The 27,568-nt window shown below is 44.0% G+C and overlaps 1 protein-coding gene across 1 annotated transcript in view; it reads right to left on the minus strand.

The window, feature by feature from the left end:
• The window catches only part of METTL24 (methyltransferase like 24), a 90,466-nt gene extending 64,399 nt beyond the window's left edge, over positions 1–26,067 (minus strand). Inside the window, exon 1 of the mRNA XM_074948235.1 lies at positions 25,711–26,067. Within this exon, the coding sequence (XP_074804336.1) occupies positions 25,711–26,067 (357 nt within the window). The remainder of the gene's footprint in view (positions 1–25,710) is intronic.
• Between the last annotated feature and the right edge of the window lie 1,501 nt (positions 26,068–27,568).

Consider the following 27,568-nt stretch of genomic DNA (forward strand, 5'->3'; position numbering starts at 1 on the left):
CACAAAGCATGTATTCCATGTACAGTTGCCAGATTTTTTATTTTATTTTGTAGTCTTTGATGACTTTGGAGAGCACTGCAACTAATTTATTATTATTTACACAGTGCCACAAATGTATTTCACTGAGTATGAAGAGTTTGAAAATAAAATCACCACAATTAAAAACCCCGAGAATCAACTGGGATGCTAGAAAAGCTAAAATGTGGCAATATGGAAACTTCTGCAGACTTCTGAAATTGAAGACCTTTCTAAGTATATCCAGCTGTCTCTGGAAGACAGTGGTTTGGGTTTTTTTTTAAATCAAGTAAATAAGTTTTAGTTGTATTATTTAATTATAATAAGCTTTCGGTTTTAAAAATAAACCTGTTTAAAATGAAATCTGAATTTAATACGAAATATATTAAAGCCTAAACTTATTATGATCTCTTAAAATATTTAAATAAAAAATAAATATGCTGAACCCATGAGCCTCTATCAAAAACTTTGAATTAAAGGCAGCTTGTTTATATAAAGAAAGAATCAGGGGAAAACATCTAACTTTTGAGGTCAAGCTTTATAAATATGGAACAAAAGGTCTTGTATTAAGGGTTTCATCCTGTAGATAGCTGTGCTATCTGAGCACATAGTGACTTGGCATCTTACTCCAAGAGACACCATCATGTATCTCATCAGGGTCATCCACTGAGCCCACATACATGGTCTCTTTCTATTTTATAGATTTCACCCTACCTGATCTCTGATAGGCTCAGTTCTCAAATTATGAATATTGATTACTCTAGACACCATAGAAACAATGGTTATACCAACCAATGAGAATGCACCTTTCTTTAGAAAATAACTGAAGTTATCTGTTAGCAGAAAAAAAACAATCTCCCCCATTAAATAGATATGTTTTCATGAGATTTGTAACTCTGCCTCAAGAAATCCCAACAATCAAGGTGGATTGATTAAAATCGACAATTTAAATTGAGGTTTTGCACCTGGTGATTTAAATCCACCCTGCTGGAAGATTGTTCGGGTTTCCAGAGGCAGAGTTACCAAACTCATGAAAACATATATAGTTAATGAGAGAGATTGTTTGTACTCTAAAAGGGCATAAAAGGTACAGGGAAGGTGTGTTAGGTTTTCTTTGCTATTGTAAAAGATTGAGGAGCAGATATTTCAGAAGCTTAAGTTTTAAAAACAAACTATAATTAATGTTTCAGTGGACTTTAAACAGGACCGGAAGGGAAAAATAAACAATGACCAAGATTTTCAAAAAGTGCTTAAAGCAGGAGTAAAACTACATTAGGTTAGTTATTCCAAACCTCTGCATGTCTTTGTCTACATGTAGGGGTCAGCACCAAAGCAGCTACACTGATGGCTAGCTACTGTTTGCCAAATCTGGGCTGTATCTGTGCAGAAACAAGACCAATCTGCAACCTTAATTGTTGATTTGTTTATTTTTTAAATGAAGTTATTTGGTTGGGAATATATATGTGATATTATATTAATCTGTCTAACCAACATTTGATAGAAAAACATTGGAGATTTCCTTAGATGGACTTCATTGTGCTATTCAAACCATACTGCACACCAAATACTGTTAATCAACAAATAGTTAGATTTTGCATAAAAACCAGACACTCTACTAATGAATAACAAATATAATGTCTGATCGAAAGCCCACTAAAATCAGTGGAAGTCTGTCCACTGACTTCTACGGGCTTTGGATCAGGCTTACAGTGTACAGCACGTTAAGGATACTTGAAAACAAATCTTAAAATACTATTTGTATTTGAACAACAGTATTTAACACCTGTATTGAGCTTTAGGTCTTCAAAGCAATGTACAAATGTTATGGAGCAAATCCTCTCCTCAGCAAACCCTGACTAACTGGGTGGTATGCAATGGAAGCCCGCAAGAGTCAGGACCGAACCCTTCCCTTTAGCTCACACACAATTGTGTTAGCCCACGCAGCTGCTACTCATATGCCCCTTCGCAGTGGTGGAATGGTTAGTAGATACATGTAGTTGTGGATCCATGAGCCCACCCCTAAATTTCTTGCAGTCACTATAGAAGGAACCCCCATGAAGTAGTGTCCTGTGGCATACAGAAAATGCTGGCCCTCTGTGCAGGCTCCCTGCAGCCTTGCCCTCCTCCTCGACAAAAAAAATGTAACGGCACGGCAGTGTTGCCAAGCCCAAGCATTAAAAAAAAAAATCTTGAGTCACATCCTCTCTCACCCCTCCCAAAGCATGAGATTTTAAAAAAAAAAAATACATTTTGGTTGCTTTTAATTTGCCTTCTGTTTTTGAACCTTTAGAGTGTATTTTAGTCATATGTTCAAGCTTTTCTCCATAGCCATGAGGTCTATAAACTTACTTTTAAAAAATGAAATAAATACAGGATCTTTGGCTGCAATAAAAACACCAAACATAGTGAGACTCATGATAAAAATCAGAAGAGTGGACAACACTGACACTGGCACTGCTACATTAAGGGTCTGCACACCTGGAAGAGGGGGCAGTATTTCCCCCTAACTATATAAGCCTCACAATACCTTTGTGAGATAGGTAAGTAAATATTATCTACATTACAGATGGGGAAACAGAGATTGAGTGATTTACTCAGACACTCAGATGTCATAGTGATGAGCACAGTATAAAAACCTAGAAAAATCAGATAAAGGGAGGCTCACAATGCATCACAATTTGAACCCATGAGGCCCTGCTGTCTCTCAGAACCATACTCTGTTCACTTGATCAGCACATACCACGCTGAGTCTCAACTTTTCTTAAGCTCACTGCTATTTTGAATAGGTAAAAGTTAGCTAATAAAGAAATCAATGGGGAACCTAACTTGGCAGGATGAAACCTGTGCCATCTCTATCTCAAAACAAACATACTTTCCTCTTTTGTTTTTTACTAAAAGAATGGAATACCATTCCTTGGGCAAGAGCAGAAAGCTCAGTCTTTCAAAATAAAGAAATTAGCCGTGCCAGGCAATGATAAACTCTTCAGAGACCATAAGGCCAGGGGGGACCATTGTGATCAACTTCTCTGACCTCCTGTGTAACAGAGGCCACAGGACTTCCCCAAATAAATTCCTGTTTGAACTAGAACATATCTTTTAGAAAAACTATGTTTTTTTCAAAAAGTTTCTTCAGTGTGCTGAAAAATAGTTACAGGCAGGTTAAAAGTTATTAGTTTTTGGGGAGTTTTCAAGTATGAGATTGTTTACAAATTAGTAAAGAATGAACTCAAGCTTGCTCCAAAGCATGCAATTTGGTATAGATATAAACAACACAACTGCATGTTAGTAACATCCTCTTTGACTAAAGGTAATTACCAGTGTTTTATTGTTAATTATACAAGACATAGCACCCAAAATTCCCATGGATTTCAGAATGAATAAAAACCGCACAATCAGGTCATTAATCATAACATCTAATTAAAATGAAGAGCATAAACTCTGGCAGCATCCAATCAAAACCTAACTGTTTCTTGTTTAATTTTCCACAAAGATGTAGGAAAAAGGAGGAGGATGACATTGCTATTAAAAGATGAAACAAAGTTTACTTGCTTTGAAAATGTAAGAGACACAAGGAAATGATGAGGGAAAGGTAAAAAGTTACAACACACTATCACTTAGATTAACAAATTTTACTGTGTTCACTATGAGTTTATTCATTCATTACCCATTACTTCCTATGCTGTATTGTACGTCTCAGGAGTACATCCCATAGCTTCATCAACTCAGTAGGGGGCAGCCAGGATGTCAAACTGATTCTTAGGATATGTCTTAGGATATGTAATTTCCAGCTCAGGTAGACATATCTGCACTAGCTGTGATAAGACTAGCATGCTAAAAATAGCGTACCCATGGCTGTACAGGCAGCATGACAAACTAACCACCACAAGTATGTATCTAGGATCCTGGATGGGATTTTATTTGGGGTGGCTAACCTGTATCACCACCCATGCAGCCACAGCTACACTGCTATATTTAGCATGTTAACTTGATCAGACCTAACGTGGGTACATCTACCTTGCTCCAGTGTAGACATACACTTACTTTTCTTAGGCTTGTGTAACCGTGCCTTCGTGGGTCACAACTGAGAATACCAAATTCAGGACAAACTGCTGAGAAATAGGGCAGATGCACCCCAAAACTGGAGGTTATTCTTCCATGAGATATACCAAACCAGCAACAAAAATAAACTTCTGTTTCACCACACTGGCTAACAAGAAGTCATAAAAGCAGTTTCCTTAGGCATTCTGGTCCTCGTACCACCACCAAAAACACTAGACTTAAAGATGAGTGGCTCTTTAAACCAGTTTCATTAACCAAAGGGTTCTTCTGATCCCAAAGGACCAGCCATACACCCAGGTCAACATACAACTCGGATCTTGCCCAAAAATCACTCTGTTGCCAATCCTTTAGTATCTAAAATCTAAAGGTTTATTCATAAAAAGAAAGAAAGGTGAGAGTTAAAATTGGTTAAATGAATCAAATACATACAACAATTGCAAAGTTTTTGGTTTAGGCTTGTAGCAGTGATGGAATAAACTGCTGGTTTAAGTTAAGTCTCTGGTTGCTTCCAAATCATTAAAAGGACCTCAGTCTCTTGGTTAGAATGCTCCCATTAGTATAAGTCCATAGTCCAGAGATTTGAGCAGGAAAGAGGCAAAATGGAGATGTTTCCAGGGCCTTTTATAGCTTTTGCCATGTGGAGGGAAACCCATTGTTTCGAACAAAGCCCTCAACACAGCTAGTGGAAAATCACAGGTGACAAGATAGTGCTTGGAGTCACATGGACGAGTCACATGTCCATGCATGACTCCACTTAGACATAGTAGGAAATCATTACCTATACCCCAGACAGAACATTCACAGGACAGTCCATTCAGTGTAGATGGGCATCTTCCATTGTGTGCCACGTGTTCTTTTGATGGGCCACTTAACTTGAATAGTCCCTTCAAGATGTGCAGGCTAAATACCGTGTAGGCGTTACCCCAGCAGCAAACATTTGATATCCAGGTATAGAGCCAATACTCATAACTTTAAATACAAAAATGATACATGCATGCAAATAGCATTATTATATTCAGCAAATCATAACCTCTCCAGAGACACCTTACTTGACAACCTTTGTACAAGATTTCTTGCAAGTATATAACAGTGGTTGCAACAATGATCTATATGGTCATATTTTAATTAGATAATGTCACGGCTTGTAAGTGGCAAGTAATTTTTTTTAATTACATATAGGCAATTCCCATTTCTTCCCCCAACATTTCAAACCCTACATCTCATGGTATAGTAGAGAAGATGCCAGGTAACCAGGAGGGAGAGAACTAAATTTAAATTCCTAGTTAACTTATCAACTTTGCCAGGTTATTAGGAAAGGGAAGGTTATGGCACTGCTGCATATCTTTAATAGTTTCAATCTCCATTGGTTCTAATACCAAAGACTTTTCTAAATAACATCTATTTCCCTAACATTTTTATCCCTTTCTATTTAGTCAATCTTTGTTTTTCATCCCATTTCTACCCACTTTCTTTTTTTCTGGAGCAACAGGCATCATGATTTTCCCCTTGTTGTCCTCTTTGTCATAAAAATAACTGATAATCTTTCCAAAACTGACAACAAAGCACAGAGCATCTGCTACTGTAGAAATAACTGTAGAAAGGAGCCTAAAGAGTGGAAAATTAAATCAGTGACTCCTTTCAGAGTGTGATGGGGTTCCTGGAGTGCAACCTGGACTGTGGGACTGCTGAGCCCTCTGTTCCACCAACCTGGGGTATCCCTTTCACCCTGTGATGCTGCTGGCAAGATACAAACCTCTGGGTACTGCACTTACACAGACATCCAAAGGCAGGGACACACCCAACTGAGCGCTTTGCCAGCCACTGATGAACCAACAATAGAGAGGCTCCAGCCAGTTCCCCCCCAAGCTGCCCAGCCTTGTGCCCCAGAACTTTACCGTCTTGCCCTGGTCAAAAGCCTGCCCAGTGGTAAGTTCATTACCCAGTCCTGCTCTCCCTCAATGTGGAGAGGAGACACACTAGCCTTTGTTACTCCTGGGGGAATTCTGCGCCACTGTGCATGCACAGAATTGATGTCCTCTGCAGATTTCTTTGCTTCCCCGCAGAAAATGAATCTCTGATGGGGAAGCAAAGGGAGTCACAACAGCGGTCATGCAAACCTCCCCAGCAGTATGTTTCAGGTGCCCAGGGAGCCAGCAGAGAAGTCTATCACTGTGGGGCAGGAGGTGGGACTGGGGGAAGACCTGGCTGGTGGCTCCTACCCTGCACCAAGCTCAGCTGCTAGTCCCAGCTGGGTTAGTGAGGATGGGACTTCCTCTTCCCCTGCATGGCACCCGGGCCTGGGTCAGACCCACCCTCAGATTTCTCCCCCAGCTGCAGGAAACTGCAAATTATCCCCCACCCCCGGCCCACTTCCTGTGCCCACAGCTCCTTAGCTGCAGGAGGACGGATCCCTGTATAGGAGCTGCTCTCCCATCTGCCCAGCTCCCATGCATCCAGACCCCCTCATGCCCAGACCTTTCTGCCAAGCCTCACCCCCCTGGACTCAGAACCCACCCTGATGAGCCCCACTCCCCCTGCACCTGGACCACCCTGACAAGCCACCCGCACTCGAATCCCCACCCCACCAACCCCCAACCAGTTGAACCTGGATTCCCACCCCACTGAGCCCCATTCCCCCAGCATCTGGATCCCGCACTGAGCCTCCCACACCCAGCCCCCCCCCCCCCCGCTGAGCCCAAACCACCTTCACCTGGACCCCCTGCAGAGTCCCATTACCATTGCACTGAGAACCCCCCAACAAGCCCCTGTGCATCCAGATCGTCCCCATATCTGAATCCCCCATTGAGCTACCCACACCCAGATTGCCCCACCTAGAACCCTCTCAAACCACACCTGGATCTCCCCACACTAAGCCCCTCCACACTTGCATCCTGCCTTGTTGAGCCTACCTGCCCACATGGAGAGGCAGGGCCCTGGGGAGTTTCTGGGGCAGGCTAGTCCTTGCACTGTGTCAGGATTGGGTGCAGCCTCATTGCTGAGTCTGTGTCCCGGGGGTGGAGCTGCACAGTGATCTCCCACCTCTGTGCAGCCAGTGGCTGTGCTCCTCAGTGCCATGCTGGAGCCTCATTATTTATTTGACAAATAAAATTTGCAGAATTTTAAAATATTGTGTGCGTAATTTTTTTTTTTGGTGCATAATTTTTAATTTTTTGGTGCAGAATGCCTCAGGAGTAAAACTTTGTAAACTGAGGTGAGATTTCCCAAGCACTTCAACCAAAATACACTGTCTTAGGTAAAACACTGTCTTCTGTTATTAACTACAGAAAGATAGATTTTAAGTGATTATAGGTGGTAGGCACAAAAGGTCAGAGATAGTTACCAAAGAAAATAAAAGGTAAGCACGTAGTCTAAGGGCCATCCATGCCTTTGTTATCTCCAGAAGAACTGCAGCAATTTCCTCTTCATGAGGCTACGTCTTAAATCTATCAGTAAATGGAAACTGGTGCACATAATTTGTTATGGGGCAAATCTTTCCAGGAATACATGACACCAGTGCTTTTGGATCTCAAGTACAAGCTAGAATTTAAGATGTTGGATTTGACCTAAAAGTCCTAAATGGCCCAAGACCTAGTTATCTGGAAGATCACCTCTCTCCCCATGCCCTACTGTTACAGTTAAGATCAGCACAACTCATATAAGAAAGAGGGTTCACCTGGCAGGGCACTGTCAATTTGGAACTCAGATTTTGAACTCACTGCACCCCAGTCCAAAACAGTTCTATTCTATCAACCTTCAAAGCATGCTGCAAGAAGGAGTAGCACTAGCCATTTTGCCAGCCAGAGCAGAAAGTGTTTTTGGTGCTGCCGCCCATACACCCCACTTCCCAGCTGCGATGCAAAGGGGGAAGGGGGAAAGGCGGCCAACCAATCATCAGTGGAGCATAAATGGCCAACCAATCAATCAGAGCAGAGAAGAAGAAAAAAAAAAGACAAGTGGCACAGTAGTCTGGCACCACCTGGCTGTCAGCACCCAGGTCAAGACCTGCTCACTCACCCTAGAACTGGCCCTGGCAGCAATGACAATTTCCCCTGGCCATGAGGAACTGCGGGGACTCTGGTGGAACACAGTAAGTTTGCATATAGGTTAACAGCTGCTCAGTTATGTGTTCATTATTTGACATGGGAGATTATAGGAATAGTCCATTTTATAAAATGTATCAAGAAGCACATAGAACACAGGTTTCAGAGTAGCAGCCGTGTTAGTCTGTATTCGCAAAAAGAAAAGGAGTACTTGTGGCACCTTAGAGACTAACCAATTTATATGAGCATAAGCTTTCGTGAGCTACAGCTCACTTCATCGGATGCATAGAACACAGGGTAGGCACTCCTTTTTTATGGCATGAGTCTAGAAATCAAAAGTAATGAACAGTTAAGGGGATCAAAACAGAGTCATCCATCTACAGACCTTGTACTGAGGCTCCCTATTCTCTTCTACAGTCCATGGCAACTAAGCCCTCCACCCAGCTGCAGCTCCCCCTGGGGACACTCTTAAAGGGAGATTTCCCAATATGGGAAAACAATAATCCTGGAGCACATAGGTATGATGAACGATCCTTTCTTGTTGGTACAACGTATGCCATAGTAGGTTTATTGTCTAACAATGCGTGATAGTGCAGCCTACAACTGATTATGCTGTAAGCTACTGTGAATGCAGCGGGAAACATTTCAACTGTTTCCAGTATATATATGACTGAATTACTGCCATAAGGGTGGATTCAAAATTACAGATTGTATTCATCTGTTACCCAGGGCCTTCAGCTCATTTGTACACATGGCTTATATTATTCTAATAAATTCTCTCACTCAGAAAAAGGCCAGCAAGTCATCCAAGCACATTCTATATAAAGAAACTACCATAAATAATGACAGAGTGAATGATTTAACAGATTCTAAGACAATCTATAACACTGTCTCAAAATTATAAATCAAACCTTGTTCTTTTTCAATTGTTCAACTAAACTTCATTATCTGTTTTACTTCAGATTTTAACTCATTGGGAGGATTCTAGATGATGTTTTTATAATAAGTGAATGCAACATGATGTATATCTACTCAAGTGTGTTACTGCTAGCTGATTATATGATTCACTGTCACCATCACTGGTGTGGAAAATTGAATGACTATCCAGTATGAATGGAATTCCAAGCAGCATGTCGTCTAAATTATAAGTAAGAGAGCATAGTATGTGGCCTGAAAAATAGGTAATGGGACATAGAGACTCTCACCCATATGTCAACACTTGGAATCCAAACAAAGCCATTACAGACAGGTAGTCATTACCATGTGATAGTTGTTGGACAGTGTTTGTGAAAAGGAGTTGTTGTCCGATGTCCACATCACAACTTCAGCTTTTTGCAGCAGACTCAACAGACAGAGGATTTGGGGGCTGATTCAACTTCCAATGAGGATGTTGGATTTCAGTGGGAGTTGGAGCGTGCCCTGAATAAGCATGAGGCCTGGACTATCCCAACTCATAAAGGTGATCAATCTGTAAGCAAGGTTGAGGTGAAGTGGCGTAGGGAAGCTTGGCCTGCCATTGACAAAGCTATACCCATTTTGTGGAAATCTCTCACTTCTCAAACTCGGCATTCATTTTATGTTAAATGTTCATAATTTCTTCAGGACAAATCTTGCCCCCTCCGCCACCTGTAAGCATACAATGTCCACAGAACAGAGCCAGTGTGGTTCCACTGTGCAGGGAGGTTAGAATGCAAAGAGACCACATGCCCCACATACCACAGCTCCATGTAGCAGAAAAGGGCATTTTGGAGCTAAGATACAGTTGGTGGATTAGTAACTACACACAGATCCATTAGCCAGACCCTGCTGAATTCAGGGGAAGTATCGCATGCTGAGGCTAAGTAACCTTAGCTGCAGTAGCTTCTGTGGAGATGCCTGTGAAGATTCTGTCCACCACCACCACCAGATCCCAGGTCACTTAATCTGGCTCTCCAGATTTCAAGATTTGAACATAACCTCTGGACAATGACATTTGTCAGACTCCATCAACTGCCATGGGTTTCATGTTATTTTAAATATATACATAAATGCTGACAAGTAAACGGTCGGGTGAGTAAATGTTAATGGTGAAAAACTGATCAAGCTTCAATGAAAGCCTTAGCAGCTGGAAAGTTAAATCCTGCTCTGCATGTGACAAGATGCTAAGAAAGAGCAAGCACTCCGGAGCACTGCAGAGATAAAGGATGAAACCAAAAACTCTCCGAGAGAGCTTTAAGCCCCTGGGGTGTCATGCAGGCTATGTCCACACTAAGGATATGTCTACACTGCCCACGTTACAGCGCAGCAGTGGCAATGCTGTAACGTGGGCAGTGTAAACACGCTTTATCACTGGGGGAGAGCTCTCCCCCTAACGAGGGATGGTAGTTCACCCCGAAAGAGGGGTGGCAGCTTTATCGCTGGGAGTGCGGCTCCCGGAGATAAAGCGCTGTCTATACTGGCACTTTTCAGCGCTAAAACTTTTGTCGCTCGGGGGAGAGGGGGGTGTTTCCACACCCTTGAATGACTAAAATTTTAGCACTGAAAGTGGCAGTGTAAACACAGCCTTATAAGGTGCTTTGCCAGTACAGCTATACTGGTATACTACACCAGCAAAGCACTTCTAGTATGGACACAGCTTATACTGGCAAAATTAGGCTTTTGCTGATGGTGGTTATTCCAGCCCCTCTCAGTGAAATAAGCTATACAGACAAAAGCACAGTTTTGCAGGTATAATTGCCTTTATGCTTAGGGCTTTTATTGGCACAGTTCTGTCAGTCAGGGATGATACCTCTGACCAACAGAGCTATGCTGGCACAAGCCTGTAGTGTCGACATGGCCAAAATCTGCTCTTTCCTCCTACTCCCCTCTAGCAAGTTATACAAAGGGAATTTTTGAGTAGGACTGTAAAATTCAGGAGAGGTGGGATTCTGATCTCAGTGAAGTTGTTTGCAAGCTACCAATGCAACCTGCTGGTGGTGTGCGGTCGCTGGAGACAGTGGATGCTGACTTGTGCCATGTGTCAGAAGTATAACTTGTAAATATGGGCCATGTGACTGGGCCCAAAAAATAAAGACCAGTCTTTTACCACATTCGTGTGTCACTTTTATTACAGAGTAGGTCAGTGGCAATTGAAAACTAATACTATTCTAATTAGGTCACTATTCATATGAGGAAAATCCTGCCTCTGTGGCCACAGAGGATCCCCGAGTGGCAGAAGTGGTGCAGGTCTGCTGTGCACCTGTAGAGCCCTGCTCTCCATAGAGCCCTTGCATAGAGACCTACTCTGCAGGGGCTTTTGGAACAGCAAAAAAGAGGTGAGAGCAAAGAATCCACTGCAGCAGGAATCCTCTGGTCCCCGCCAAAAGTGCGAATGCCTAGAGGGCACACAGGGCTAGTTCAGCCACTGGCTGTGCAACCATTCTGCAGATGGGAGAAAGGGAGCATTGTTCTCTCCCCACCCCCATACATCTGCCCAGCTCAGCTTCTTGGGTTATGTGCTGAAAAGAGAAATGGGTCATTACGTATTTCTCTCCTAACACAGACACATAAGAACTGCATTTTGGATCAGACTAGTGGTCCATTTAGCCCACTCTCCAGACTCTGACAGTGTCCAGAACTAGACACTTCAATAGGAAGGTGAAACAATCCCTATAATGAAAGATTATGGAATAACTAAACTTACCCATCTATCATTCAATGTTTGGTTTATGCCTTTAAGCATGATGGCTTATATCCCTTATAAAAATATTTTCATCATCATGGCTATCTAGGACAGTTTATTCCACAACCTGTGCATGTTGAAAAGAAATCTGGAGTATGTATTTGGAATAAATCTATATATTATATTGTTAGATATAATTAAATCACATAAATCCTTAATGACTTTCTGAAAGATAATATTCCCCAGATGCTTCCCAAAAATGTATGAAGGAAGAATCTTTTTCAGTAATAAAAAACATGTAAGAATCAAGGTTACTGGGAGATCATTTACCTTGTAATTTAACAAGTGACATCACTGTCAGAAACAATGTTATATTCACTCTTTACGGTCTATTAAACAAATGTTATTTGCCATTAAAATATAGAGCAAGGTCAGTATTTTTCTTGCATAATTACTCTGAAAAGAATTCATGTGCTTCTGTATTTTTTACTGACACAGCTGCATCAATTTGGTACCAGATTTGTCTGGTGGTCTTGGGATTTGATTGTTTGCTGTTGAAACAACTATTAATAAAAGTACCTTCTTTTATTCCAAACACAATAACCTCCCTCAGCCTGCTCTTTTAGTTTGACAATATCTGAACAAAAACCAAGGCACTCATAGTTACCTCCCACATACCAATGGCTTGAAACCATACTAGCTTGCTATGTAATCCTTGTGAAAATCTTACATAATAAGCAAGTTTGGGTTAGATCAGTACTTGGATGGGAGACCTGTTGTGACTATTAAACCTATAAAATTTACCCTCACTGTAAGCTCAAAAGTGAAAGTTCATAAAATGTTACAATAACCTGTACTTTGAGTACTTAAAAATTAACTATAAAAAAATAAGTTGAGTTGTTTTCAACAAATCAATATTATAAACAAGTGCAAAAGAACCATACAAAGAAGCTGGATTAGTCCAAACAATTAATTAACCAAAATATCAGGCCTAATTGGTAGACAAAATAATGAGGGGAAAAACTATGTCACCTATTTTTCCCCTTTTCAGTTTCTTAAAAAGAGACTTTAAAAATAAATTAATCTATCTCTCTCTCTCTCTCTCATCTCACTTTCCATCCCAGCTCATCTCATCTTGTCTCATAGACTTGAAGGTCAGAAGGGACTATCACCATCATTTAGTCTAACCTCCTGCACACTGCAAGCCACAGAATCTCGCCCACCCCCTCCTATAATAGGCCCATAACCTCTGGCTGTGGATATGTCTACACGGCCGATGTTAAAGCGGTGCCACAGCAGCGGTTTAACGTGGTTGTGTAGTTGCGGCTCCAGCACTGGGAGAGAGCTCTCCCAGCGCTGTAATAAAACCACCTCCACGAGGGGAATAGCTCCCAGTGCTGTTGCTCTATCTACACTGCCACTTTACAATGATGAAAGTTGCAGCACTGTAAGTGGCAGCGTAGACAAGGCCTGAGTTACTGAAGTCCTCAAACCATGGTTTAAAGACTTCAAGTTACAGAGAATCCACTAATTACACTAGTTTAAATCTGCAAGTGATCATTACCTCATGCTCCTGAAGAAGCAAAAAACCCCCAGGGTCTCTGCCAATCTAACCTAGGGGAAGATTCCTTCCTGACAGCAAGATAAAAGGAGAAGACCAAACCGAAAGACTTTCTTCCAGGAAGAAGGCCAGTTGGCTTTGCTCTTGTTCAAAGAGCTTTGTTTTTCAATTGTAAATTCTGAAAATCATCATGACATTTTGTCCTCAGCCCATCAGAAAACTAATTACCTGTACCACAGAGACACGTAACATCCAGTTTTGCCTCTCCTTCTCTGTTGTGTTCCTTTCTGCCCCACTATTTGTTTCCTCCTATATTCTCTCTCTCAGCTTTTCATCAAACCCTGAAATCAAATGCACTGCATTAGCACAGTGAGATGAGATGGCCACAACCCTGCCCTGTCTAAGGAGTAAAAGATTCAACCAGATGATGTTCTGACCAGAAAGCGAACCAGGGTCCAAGCAACGGTTGACCAACCAGCCAAAGAATCCATTTGTGGCTAACCAGCCATCCACAGTTCCAAAGATATCAACAAAAGCCATATTTTTCCCGCCCTGTCTATCCTCTCTTTCCTCCACCTTGTGTCTATTTGTTAGAAACAGGAGACATGAATACCTTTTACACATCAAGACTGAAAGTAAAATTAATCCTTTCCTTTTAATCAAAGAAAGGTTGTTCTGTAAATGAGAGACTAATATTTTGCCTCCAAAAGGAGAGAGACTTAAAAATTTTAATTGTTTGTTTTGCATAATCACTCAGTTTCAGTTTCTTTCTTGTGTTTAATCAATAATCTTTCAAGTTTAAAATCGCTTACAAGTGTTTGCCAAAAAATCAAGTAAACTAAGGCCTATGTTAAAAAACAACAACACAATAGACCTCTTTGTATCACTGTTTTTATGTTAGACAGTGAAAGTGTCTAACATTAACTCTTTTGACCCTTGTAATTAATACAACAGACCCCAAGTGCTGAAGGAAATGGTGTCAGTGATGTTCTTCCCACTGAAGTGTTAAACTGAAGTCATGACCATTTGTGGTTGTGACGTTTCACTCCATATTCTTTATGAAAATATGATTATGTTATGAATATGACATAACTGAGATGTACTTTATGCAAGATGGGTCTTGTAAGTTATCATTGGAAAGGTTATAATTTATTGAATGTGATTATCCAATTTGTATGCTGTATCATTTCTATATCTGAAGTTAGGAATATTGACTATGTATCTGTATTTCAGCTATGCTACTTTGGGTGACACCCACTGCTAACACTTCAGTACAACAATGGAAAAGCCAGACAGGGCGGATGGCCCATCAGCGAGGACAATGGACTGTGAAAAGGCTTGGCCTTCCTGTGGACACTCCATACTGCCACTGACTCATGGATGCTGTCATACTACAGTCAGGTGGTCTTGTCACCGGATACTAAACGTTACCTGAGACTTCTTCTAACTTTCCACTGGAAGGGAACAGGGGTGGGGGGGAGTGTCAAATTTGGGAAACAAAGGATTCCCGCCTTATGTTAATCTTATTTAAGGATGGGGAGGAAGGCAAACGGGACTATTCCTCTCCATGGCCTGTCTGCCCAAGAAGAAAGACTGCTAAAGCCACCTGAGGGGAGGGCAAGTGGGGAGTCCAGACTGAGTTAAGAGTCCAGTCTGAAAAGAAATATAACTGGAACTCTAAACCAAAGAAACTTTGCAACCTGCCTAAAATAACATTTAGGGTAAGAAAGTACATTTTGTAACCTGTTTCTTAAGTATATTGAGCTTAGCTGGCATACTTTGTTTATTTGCTCAATAATCTGCTTTGTTCTGTCTGTTATCTCTTATATTCACTTAAAATCCACCTTTGGTAGTTAATAAACTTAATTCTTTTTTATAATATAATCCAGTTTATGTAATTTCTAACTGGGGGGGGGGGGGGAAGAAGTGTGCACACCTCTCTTCACATTGAGGGAGGGGGAGAATTTCATAAAACCTTTGGGTTTGTACCTCTTAAAGGGAGTGGGCATCAGAGTGTTGGAGCAAGCCCCTAAGGCTGAATCTTTCCAGAGCGGATCTCTGTCTCTCTGCGTGCTTGGCTCGAAGAGGCTTGTGAGCCTAACCCAGCAAGGCCGGGTAGAATAGGCTGACTCAGTGGCATCCCAGTACATCAGGTGACACCCCAAAGGGCCTCAAACCCATCACAGTGGTAATTAAAGACACCATTGCACTTTTCACAACAGTATGGATTTTAACTCAGTGTCCTAGCCAAATTCCAATTTGGGTAATTATATTCTAACTTTACCTAGACTTTGCCTCTACTTTTAAGGTTAAGGTATATTCTATACTTCCTCTCCTAGGCCAGGTCTACACTAAGAAGTTAGGTCTACCCTGCTAAGCCGACCTAAACACTGGGGTTGCCAGCACTAGCCTGCCAGAAGGAGAATCCTTCCGGTCTCTGTAGCAAGTGGCTATACTGAAGCACAGCAGCAGCATTTCTAGTGAAGACATAGCCCCAAATAGTTGTGTAACAATTCTGTGAATTGCTGAACTTTGATGTCTGATACCCATAAAGCAGTTGGAATAAACTCTGTGTCTGACTTGTGTTTCAGTTTATAAAATGTTTGGGGATTCTTCCAAATTTAAAAAAAAAACAAAAACCTATATAACTGTAAACTCTTAAGATCATCCTTTTCAACTCTCAAATCTCAACAGCTTTCACATTACAATGTATGGAACTGGGAGAAAACAATAATAAATCAGTATAAAAAGTTAGGGCCCAATCCTAAAAGTGTTCAGCTATTACATTACTGAGTGTACTATAAATGGCTAAACAGAGAGATTAGGCTGATTTCAAGAGGACCAAGATTCCTATGAGAGTGTTAGCACTGGCTTGAACAGAAACAGGAGCAGCCCAATAATATGTAATAAATAATAATAATACCACCCAGCACTTGTATAGTGCTTTTCCAGCAGTAGATCCAAAGTGTTATACAAAGGAGGTCAGTACAGTAACTCCTTGCTTAACATTGTAGTTATGTTCCTGAAAAATGCAATGTTAAGTGAAATGATGTTAAGCAAATCCAATTTCCCCATACGAATTAATGTAAATAGAGGGGGTTAAGTTCCAGGGAAATTTTTTTCACCAGACAAAAGACTATATTATATATATGTATACACAGTATAAGTTTTAAACAAACAATTTAATACTGCACACAGCAATGATGATTGTGAAGCTTGGTTGTGGTGGTGAAGTCAGAGGGTGGAAGAGGGTGGGATATTTCCGAGGGAATGCCTTACTCCTAAATGATGAACTACCACTCAGCTGAGCCCTCAAGGGTTAAACATTGTTGTTAATGTAGCCTCATACTCTACAAGGCAGCATGAATGGAGGGAGGGGAGACAGCATGGCAGACAGAGACACACACCCTGTGTGTGAAAGAGAGAGAGATGTGCATTTCCCCTTTAAGTACACTGACCCCCACTCTAAGTACACTGCCTTTTAAGATCAGGAAGTTGAGACAGCAGCTGCTGCCTGCAAGCTCCTTCCATCCTGAGCCCAGTCGTGTCCCCCCACTGCTCTTTGGAGATAGGGTAAGCGGGTGGCAGGAGTAGGGTGGAGGGAGACACCGTGATATTAGCCCCCCTCTTTGCTCCCCACCCTGCACAGCAAGCAGGAGACTCCCAGGAGCAGCTCCAAGGCAGAGGGCAGGAGCAGCACATGGCAGTTGGGGGAGGGACAGCTGAACTGCTGGCAATTGATAGGCTGTTGGGCGGCTGCCCCACAGGGAACTTAGGGGAGCAGAGAGTTGATAGGGCGGCTGCCGGTCCACCCTGGTTCCAAGCCCCCACCAGCTAGCTGCAAAGGGCTGCTCTTTCTGCAAGCAGTGGACAAAGCAGGCAGCTGCCAAACGACATTATAAGGGAGCATTGCACAACTTTAAACGAGCATGTTCCCTAATTGATCAGCAACATAACAACAAAACAACATTAACCGGGATGACTTTAAGTGAGGAGTTACTGTATCATTATCCCCAGTTTGGAGATGGGGAAACTGAGGCACAGAAAGAAGTGACTTGTACAACTAATATCAGAGATTTAAAAAACTGAAAACAATTTAAAAACAATATACACATAAATCAACTATGAAAAATTTTAACATCAAAAACTTATGTTTAGCAGATTTACAGAATACTAAAAATGATGCCTACCCATACACTCTAAACCAGGGGTGGGCAAACTACGGCCCGGGGGCCGCATCTGGCCTTCAGACATTTTAATCTGGCCCTTGAGCACCCGCCAGGTAGCGGGGTCAGGGGCTTGCCCCACTCTGTGCATGCCGTGGCTCTGCGCAGCTCCCGGAAGCCGTGGCATGTCCACCCCTCCAGCTCCTACATATAGGGGCAGCAAGGGGGCTCCACATGCTGCCCTGCCCCAAGCACTGCCCCCGCAGCTCCCATTGACTGCAAACTAAAGCCAATGGGAGCTGTGGGGGTGGCACCTGTGGATGGGGCAGCACGCAGAGCCGCCTGGCCATGCCTCCGTGTAGAAGCCAGACGGGGGACATGCCGCTGCTTCCAGGAGCTGCTTGAGGTAAGCACCACCTGGAGCCTAGACTCCTGACCCCCTCCCATGCCCCAACCCCCTGCCCCAGCCCTGATCCCCCTCCAAACCCACTGGTCCCAGCCCGGAGAACCCTCCTGCACCCCCAACCCCTCATATCCAGCCACAACCCAGAGCCTGCACCCCCAGCTGGAGCCCGCACCCCAACACCCAATTTTGTGAGCATTCATGGCCTGCAACACAATTTCCAAACCCAGATGTGGCCCTTGGGCCAAAGTGTTTGCCCACCCCTGCTCTAGACACCCTGGACATAAAGTCTATAAAAACAAATCCAAAGGCTGGGAACATCTTTTTTAAACAGAAACTTTTAGTTGTGTAATACAATTGAAAAGAATGAGGAAAGTCATTTTAAACTCAGCCTGGCACATCATTGCCAGCCCTCACAGTTGAGAAGCGAGTAACAATAGCCCTGTGGAAGCTTGCAACGCCAGACAGCTACCGGTCAGTCGGAAATTAATTTGGAGTGGGCAAATCTACTGTGGGGGCTGCTGTGATGCAAGTAGCCAAAACAATCAAAGATATGCTGATATCAAGGGTAGTGACCCTGGGAAATGTGCAGGTCATAGTGGATGGCTTTCCTGCAATGGGATTCCCTAACTGTGGTGGGGCCATAGACGAAACCCATATCCCTATCTTGGCACCGGAGCACCAAGCCGGCGAGTACATAAACCACAAGCAATAGTGCTGCAAGCACTGGTGGATCACAAGGGACGTTTCACCAACATCAACGTGGGATGGCCCGGAAAGGTACATGACGCTCGCATCTTCAGGAACTCTGGTCTGTTTCAAAAGCTGCAAGAAGGGACTTTATTCCAAGACCAGAAAATAACCACTGGGGATGTTGAAATGCCTATAGTTATCCTTGGGGACCCAGCCTACCCCTTAATGCCATGGCTTATGAAGCCATACACAGGCAGCCTGGATAGTAGTCAGGAGCTGTTCAACTACGGGCTGAGCAAGTGCAGAATGGTAGTAGAATGTGCATTTGGACATTTAAAGGCGCGCTGGCGCAGTTTACTGACTCGGTTAGACCTCAGCGAAACCAATATTCCCACTGTTATTATTGCTTGCTGTGTGCTCCACTGTATCTGAGAGAGTAAGGGGGAGACGTTTATGGCGGGTGGGAGGTTGAGGCAAATCGCCTGACCGCTGGTTACGTGCAGCCAGACACCAGGGCAGTTAGAAGAGCACAGGAGGGCACGGTGCACATCAGAGAAGCTTTGAAAACCAGTTTCATGACTGGCCAGGCTACAGTGTGAAAGTTCTGTTTGCTTCTCCTTGATGAAACGCCCCGCCCCTTGGTTCACTCTACTTCCCTGTAAGCTAACCCACCCTCCCCTCCTCCCTTCGATCACCGCTTGCAGAGGCAATAAAGTCACTGTTGCTTCACATTCATGCATTCTTTATTAATTCATCACACAAATAAGGGGATAACTGCCAAGGTAGCCCAGGAGGGGTGGTGGCGGAGAGAAGCACCTGGAGGGGTGGTGGAGGAGGGAAGGACAAGGACACACAGCACTTTAAAAGTTTAAAACTTTAAAACTTATTGAATGCCAGCCTTCTGCTGCTCGGGCAATCCTCTGGGGTGGAGTGGCTGGGTGTCCAGAGGCCCCCCCACCGCGTTCTTGGGCATCTGGGTAAGGAGGCTATGGAACTTGGGGAGGAGGGCAGTTGGTTACACAGGGGCTGTAGTGGCAGTCTGTGTTCCAGCTGCCTTTCCTGCAGCTCAACCATATGCTGGAGCATATTATTTTGATCCTCCAGCAGCCTCAGCATTGAATCCTGCCTCCTCTCATCACACTGCCGCCACCTTTCAGCTTCAGCCCTCTCTTCAGCCCGCCACTTACTCTCTTCAGCCCACCACCTCTCCTCCCAGTCATTTTGTGCTTTCCTGCACTCTGACATTGTCTGCCTCCACACATTCATCTGTGCTCTGTCAGTGTGGGAGGACAGCATAAGCTCAGAGACCATTTCATCGCGAGTGCATTTTTTTCACCTTCTAATCTTCGCTAGCCTCTGGGAAGGAGAAGATCCTGTGATCCTTGAAACACATGCAGCTGGTGAAAGGGAAAAAAAAGGGACAGTGGTATTTAAAAAGACAGATTTTATAGAACAATGGGTACACTCTTTCACAGTAAACCTTGCTGTTAACATTACATACATAGCACATGTGCTTTCATTTCAAGGTTGCATTTTGCCTCCCCCCACCGCGTGGCTAGCCCCTCACCCCACACCGTGACTAACAGCGGGGAACATTTCTGTTCAGCCACAGGCAAACAGCCCAGCAGGAACGGGCACCTCTGAATGTCCCCTTAAGAAAAGCACCCTATTTCAACCAGGTGACCGTGAATGATATCACTCTCCTGAGGATAACACAGAGAGATAAAGAATGGGTGTTGTTTGAATGCCAGCAAACATACACTGCAATGCTTTGTTCTACAATATTCCTGACTACGTGCTTCTGGCCTGGAATGGTAAAGTGTCCTACCATGGTGGATGGAATAAGGCTGCCCTCCCCAGAAACCTTTTGCAAAGGCTTTGGGAGTACATCCAGGAGAGCCGCGAATGCCAGGGCAAATTAATCATTAAACATGCTTGCTTTTAAACCATGTATAGTATTTTAAAAGATACACTCACCAGAGGTCCCTTCTCCACCTGGCGGGTCCGGGAGGCAGCCTTGGGTGGGTTTGGGAGGTACTGGCTCCAGGTCCAGGGTAAGAAACAGTTCCTGGCTGTTGGGAAAACCGGTTTCTCTGCTTGCTTGCTGTGAGCTATCTTCCTCATCCCCAAAACCTCTTCCATGTTGCCTCCATGTCCATTGAAGGAGTCAAACAACACGGGTGGGGTAGTGGTGACTTAACCCCCTAAAATGGCATGCAGCTCATCATAGAAGCGACATGTTTTGTGCTCTGACCCGGAACGGCCGTTTGCCTCTCTGGTTTTCTGGTAGACTTGCCTCAGCTCCTTAAGTTTCACATGGCACTGCTTCGGGTCCCTGTTATGGCCTCTGTCCTTCATGTCCTGGGAGATTTTGACAAATGTTTTGGCATTTTGAAAACTGGAACGGAGTTCTGATAGCACGGATTCCTCTCCCCATACAGCAATCAGATCCCGTACCTCCCATTCGGTCCAGGCTGGAGCTCTTTTGCAATTCTGGGACTCCATCATGGTCACCTCTGTGATGAGCTCTGCATGGTCACCTCTGCTGATGAGCTCTGCACTCACCTGCAGCTTGCCACGCTGGCCAAACAGGAAATTGAAATTCAAAAGTTTGCGGGCCTTTTCCTGTCTACCTGGCCAGTGCATCTGAGTTGAGAGTGCTGTCCAGAGCGGTCACAATGGAGCACTCTGGGATAGCTCCTGGGACCAATACCATCTAATTGCATCCACAGTACCCCAAATTCGAACCGGCAAGGCCAATTTCAGCGCTAATCCCCTTGTGGGGGTGGAGTAAGGAACTTGATTTTAAGAGCCCTTTAAGTCAAAAATAGTCGTGTGGATGGGTGCAGGGTTAAATCAATTTAACACAGCTAAATTCAACCTCAACTCCTAGTGTAGACCAGGGCTGAGGAATGTACTTACACTTGTACTCTTTTATGGTTAGGCTTGGCAGAATTTAGTTTTAATTTTTGTATAATTTTGATGGTAAGCTTTTTTATTTTTATCTATTTACATTTCTACATTTGCAGGATATTATGGGGGGGTCAGACAATAATTAGTTAATGATAGTAGACATTAAGATTCAAAAAGTTAAAGCTTTATAACTGCTAAAACACAAACTATCAAAATACACAAAGTAAATATTCTTTATTCAAACTCTAAGTTCTCAAGCAGCATTTTTCTTCTTTAGCCTATCTGTACATTTCAATTATCATAGATGGAAATATTTTTTCATTGGTTTGCATATGTACAGTGAAACTAATATTTACAGATGAAAATCTAATTCTTCCAAATTTATTTAAGGTATAAACTTTCACGCTGTCTTTAGTGTCATTCTTCCCAATCTTACTGTTGTGCCACTGATCACAAAAAGTGTGCAATCACACAATCAATTTCCTGGAATTGAAAGGATAGGAGTCATGGATGGATGAATGGATCTTAGACTTTCTCATCTTCTTTTGGAATTTTTGTTCATTTGTTTCTAGGTAAAATCCCAGACAAATGCCCTGTGAGTTTGTTCACAAACAAAACTACATTATTATCAAGCACAAAAATATGAAGACAACTGTTTGTGAACATGACCCTTAAAAGTACTGATCATGTAAATTATTCTGCAGTGTTTTATTCTGTAGTGTTTCTGCCTAGGGCAACAAAAATGATGAGGGGGCTGGGGCACATGGCTTATGAGGAGAGGCTGAGGGAACTTGACTTATTAAGTCTACAGAAGAGAAGAGTGAGAGAGGATTTAACAGCAGCCTTTTACTACCTGAAGCAGGGGTTCCAAAGAGGATGGAGCTCGGCTGTTCTCAGTGGTGGCAGATGACAGAACAAGAAGCAATGGTCTGAAGTTGCAATGGGGGAGGTCTAGGCTGGATATTAGGAAAAACTATTTCACTAGGAGGGTGATGAAGCACTGGAATGAGTTACCTATGGAGGTGGTGGAATCTCCATCCTTAGAGATTTTTAAGGCCCGGCTTGACAAAGCCCTGGCTGGGATGATCCTGCTTTAAGCAGTGGGTTGGACTAGATGACCTCCTGAGGTCTCTTCCAACCCTTATCTTCTATGATTCTGTGTAATTTGTTTAATAGGCAGCAGAGTAGGCTATCCCCCAACATCTATGGAAAAATTATATTCAGTAATATTTTGTTGCACTGCTTGTAGATCATATATTGTAATGCCCTCCAAAAGAAATATCTGTGCAGTACACTATACAGTTAAAAGTCTTAACCTTGCCACGGATAAGAAGGGGGTTGTAGACATGCAGAGGACACATGGCATGATGGCTTGCAAGATCCACAGTGAAATACATCCATCCTGGTGGATCCTTGGAGATCTGTATCGAAACCCAGTCCCTCTGCACTGTTCCTTTGCCCTGCCCTGCCCTCCCCTCACCTCCCCTCCCCAGAGCACTATGGATGCTCATGAGCCTGGCTGCCAGTGCTGGTCTAGCTACTTTCTTGCTCCAAAGGAGCAGGTAGAAGCCATAAAGTATTAATTAAGAGACTGTTTCTTCTCTTAAAACGGTCTGAAAAGTCTTTAAATGAAATAAAATACAACATGGTGAAAAATAAAAATGATTCACTCCATTTCTACTTTATTTTTTCTTATTAAAATGACTAGCATTTCAGAGCTATTTAACATCTAAGTACTGCTTAATCAGTAGGCAATGGCTACATGTGTCCCATTAAGGCCTAGTTTACATATAAATTTTGTACATGTAACTATAATATGTATAATTATTTCAGTTAACCAAAATAGTTATACCTATACAAATCCCTAGGCCTTGCCTTCACTAGGGGCTAAAGATGTGTTCTTTATTTGAACTATCTGAAGTTAACTAACTCAATGTAAAATCCTAGTGAATACAATGTAATTTCAACATGTGTTAGCAGATCAAGTTAAAGACTAAGCTCCCCTATAGTCTTTAACTCAACCTATAACTCATGTAAAGACTACAAACTGCCTTGTCCTCACTAGGATTTTACATTCCTAGTGAAGACATAGCTTGTGTATTATACCAATACAAAGATGCCTTATCCCAATCGTGCTTATTCCCCTTCCCATATAGGAATAAATTATGCCAGTATGTGAGAAACAAGGTGAGTGAGGTAATATCTTTTATTGGATCAGCTTCACTTGGTGGAAGGGACAGCATTTGAGATTCACAGAGCTCTTTCTTAGGTCGCCAGCACAGGACCAACACAGCTACAACACCACTCCAAAAATGCTTATAATGGAATATCTGTATCCACACTACGGGGATTGCACCATCCCAATTTTGCCAGCATAGATAAGTAGTACAAATTGTGTGTATGTGGACAAACCCTATGTGATTTTTTGGTTACTATTTTCCCTGACAGAGCCTCAGTCTTTACCATTCTCTTTCATTAGGTTAACTTGATTTCCTGGGAGTAGTCTCAGTAGAGGGAGTAGCATGATGAAGAGCATCCCAATAAATGAAGCATACTGTACTTTAGGTAGATGATCATGAGGTCATTTCAGTGGCTCAGTGACAGTGTGGACCAGTACCACGAATGTAACAGCACAAACAGTTCAAATAGTCCTCACACTACCATGCCACAATGAACCAGAAGCCTTTAAAAATCTTCCAGAATACACTACATCTGGGAGACATGCCAGAAATTGTTAGCTCAGAGCAGTGCAATTGTAATGGTTTAGAACAGCGCTAGTGTTGATACACAGGGAAACTGCAAAATTTTAACATATGCATCCATATTCCTTGAGTGGACATATAAAGCTATTTATGTTTAAACCAATTCTATTGCACCAATTCAGCTGGAAACAGTTCAGTTCTTTAATGCAGACATGGACCATGAACTTCAGTCACTTCACTTTCAAATGAACTTACAGCAACACAAAATAACAGCACTGTATCCCAAAGTGCTTGTGGTGTGAAGTGTCATCACAACTCAACACCAACACATACAGTGCCAACCCCAAGTATTCAAAAGTCATGAGTCAAGCCTCCCAAAAATAATTAGACTGACTTAAAAATTATAAATTGGAGCTCTTTGTATTTGTCTACTAACTTTTGAGCCTTTAAAGGTACACTTAGGATTTAAAGTTTTTACCTGCAACTACTAAGGTTAACAATATACTTTCTTTTTGAAAAAAAGCTATGGATCTCCCCTAATCAGGAGCTGGGGATTTAAGACAACACACCAAATATTACAACACTTGATAATAAAATTGCAAAAGCTGGCAACATTGCAAACTGATGTAACATGATGCCATCACCACACCACACGAGAAAATCTCAAAGTCACCATGTTGCGGCAAAATGTGCTTCTTTTACTTCCTTCATTCCTGGATGTGGTGGGCATAAGGGAAGAGGGAAATACCCAATTTCTCCATCCTCTTCCCTGGCCTGCTGGAGTATCAAGAAAAGATCCTGGTAGTTCTACACTTCCCTCAAAGGGTACCTCTGTCTATATAGCAAACAACAAACAAAACCCCAAAGCTAGTCTCGGAGCCCAGATGTAAAGATTCGAGCTCACTACTGCATTAAAAGTCGCTGTGTAGATGCATTCAGGCTCAGGCTCTGAAACCCCCTCCACTCAGAGCCTGGGCAGGAAGGTCTGCATGGCTCTTTTAGCATCATAGCCACAGAGGTCAGATATGGAGCCAAACTTATCATAGACTATCAGGGTTGGAAGGGATCTACTCAAAGCAGGACCAATCCCCAATTTTTGCCCCAGATCCCTAAATGGCCCCCTCAAGGATTGAACTCACAACCCTGGGTTTAGCAGGCCAATGTGCAAACCACTGAGCGATCCCTCCCCCAACTTCCCCTCCAAAGCCCAGGACAAGCGGCTGGGGCCAGCTCCATGTGGTGTCCCCTTTTCCCTTTGGGAAATATGGTCATCCTACTGAGCGCCCCCTGGGCTCAGCACCAGCAGCGAGATGGGGAGGCGGAGAGCGTCCCCACATCAGAGATAGGAGCCAAGCCCCGCGGGTCCCGACCACCCGTGCGGGCAGAGCCATTTGCAGGCGCCGGCCTTAGACTAGCTAGATTTTATGGCCCTTCGGCATGGGGAGGGGGTGTCATGTTGTGATATGGCGATGGCCGTGTCATGTCCCCCCCCCCCGCCGCCGCCTCCCAGGGCCCTACCTTCCTGCGGCTGCTGCCCAGGGACTGCAGGGGGCAGCAGGCGGGCTCCGAGCTCCTTCTGCGGCTGCTTCTCAGGTAGGTCACCCGCCTCCTGCTGGCGCTCGCCGCCTCTGGCCGCCCCGCCCCCGGCCCCAGGTGCGCCTCCGCGCTGCCCTTGCGGCTGCTGTGGGCCGGCACCGGCCCGAGGCGCCGCTCGGTGCCCCGGGCGGGCAGAACCCGGGCCGCAGCGGCTCCCGCCTTCTCCGCCGGGGCCCGGGAGCGCCTCAGCCCCAGCTGCAGGCAGAGGAAGAGCCCGGCCGAGAGCAGGCAGAGGCGGAACGCGAAGCCCTTCCACAGCGGCTTCTCCTTGGGCACCATCGCCCCGCTGCAGCCGCCGCGCCCGGGCTCATGGCCCGCTGACTGGGCGGGCGAGTCCCTGGGAGCGGGAGCCTGCTGCCGCCGCCGGCACAGCCCTGGGCTGGGCACCCGGCCGGCGGGGCGGGGGGTCCCAGGCGAGAGCCGGGGCGCTGGGAAAGGCAGGCGGCCGAGCGGCGCTCCCCCGGGGCAGAGCCGGAGCCCCGCGGCAGCCAGCCAGCACGGGCGGGCTGTGCAAAGGGGCTGCGGCCGGCGCGGAGACCAACCACACCCAGCCTGACGCTCCCCCGGGATGGGGGTGTGACCTGGCTGAAGGGGAGCTCAGCGAGCCCGTCTCTGTGCTAAGAGCCGTGCCGCGGTGGCCCGGCGGGTCTGCTCTGCTCGGTGCGCGCTTCTCCCTGGATAGCGCCGAAGACGAACTTCAGTCAGCGCCCGAATAGTTCGGAGTTCCCTTGTGAGGGGGGCAAGCCTCGCTCTCAGCTCGCCGAGACGCGTGTCCCCGGGCAGAGGAGCGGCTGACAAGTTTGTCCCCTTCCCCCTTATTTTGTCATTAGACTATCACGGTGGTTATCGGACACATACAAAACCCAGTGGGAGAAGGCTTCCGTCTCCCTGGACAGTCTGTAACAGATTTGAAAGTAGCCATCCTTCAACAAAAAAACTTCAGAAACAGCCTTCAAAGAGAAACTGCAGAATTAAAATTCATTTGCAAATTTAACACCATTAATTTGGGCTTGAGTAGGCACTGGGAGGGGCTGGCTCATTACAAAAGCAGTTTTGCCTCTCCTGGAATTGACACCTCCTCCTCAATTATTGGGAGTGGACTACATCCACCCTGATCGAATTGGCCCTGTCAGTACTGGTTTTCCACTTGTGAGGTAACTCCCTTCTCTTCATGTATCAGTATAATAATGCCTGCATCTGTAATTTTGACTCCATGCATCTGAAGAAGTGGTTTTTTACCCACGAAAGCTTATGCTCAAATAAATCTGTTCGTCTTTAAGCTGCCACCGGACTCCTTGTTGTTTTTGTGGTTATCTTGTCAACAGCAATTGTCCTTAATATTTTTGTCATATGTTTAAAACAAAAGTAGAATATATTTTGTCAGGGGCATGTGGAAGAAAGATTGTTTTGGTGGAGACTTGTACTAAACCAAGACAGTGTTAAGATGGGAAGAACATTTACAAAACTGTTGTGTTGTCATTGATTTTTAAAATGCAAAATTCAAAGATGCATGATCCAGCCTCAGTCATTTCAGAGATGGCTGGCAAGCAGCCAACAGTGTTTGCTGAAGTGAAGGAGTGCTTACCAGAGATATTAACTTACACTTATTGCCACCAAAGGTAGCTGAGCAAAACACTTGCTACTGAAATTCAACAAAATCCCTTTTGTCTTGGGGAAAGGGCAAAGCCAATCTAGATGGGAAAGAATGGTATCGTGTAAACGAAGGGTAAGGAACAAATGAAAAATATGTACATTTTGTATTAAGTCTGTCTCAGAAAGT

Source organism: Natator depressus, chromosome 3 (assembly GCF_965152275.1).
Source record: "Natator depressus isolate rNatDep1 chromosome 3, rNatDep2.hap1, whole genome shotgun sequence".
Taxonomy (NCBI): Eukaryota; Metazoa; Chordata; order Testudines; family Cheloniidae; genus Natator; species Natator depressus.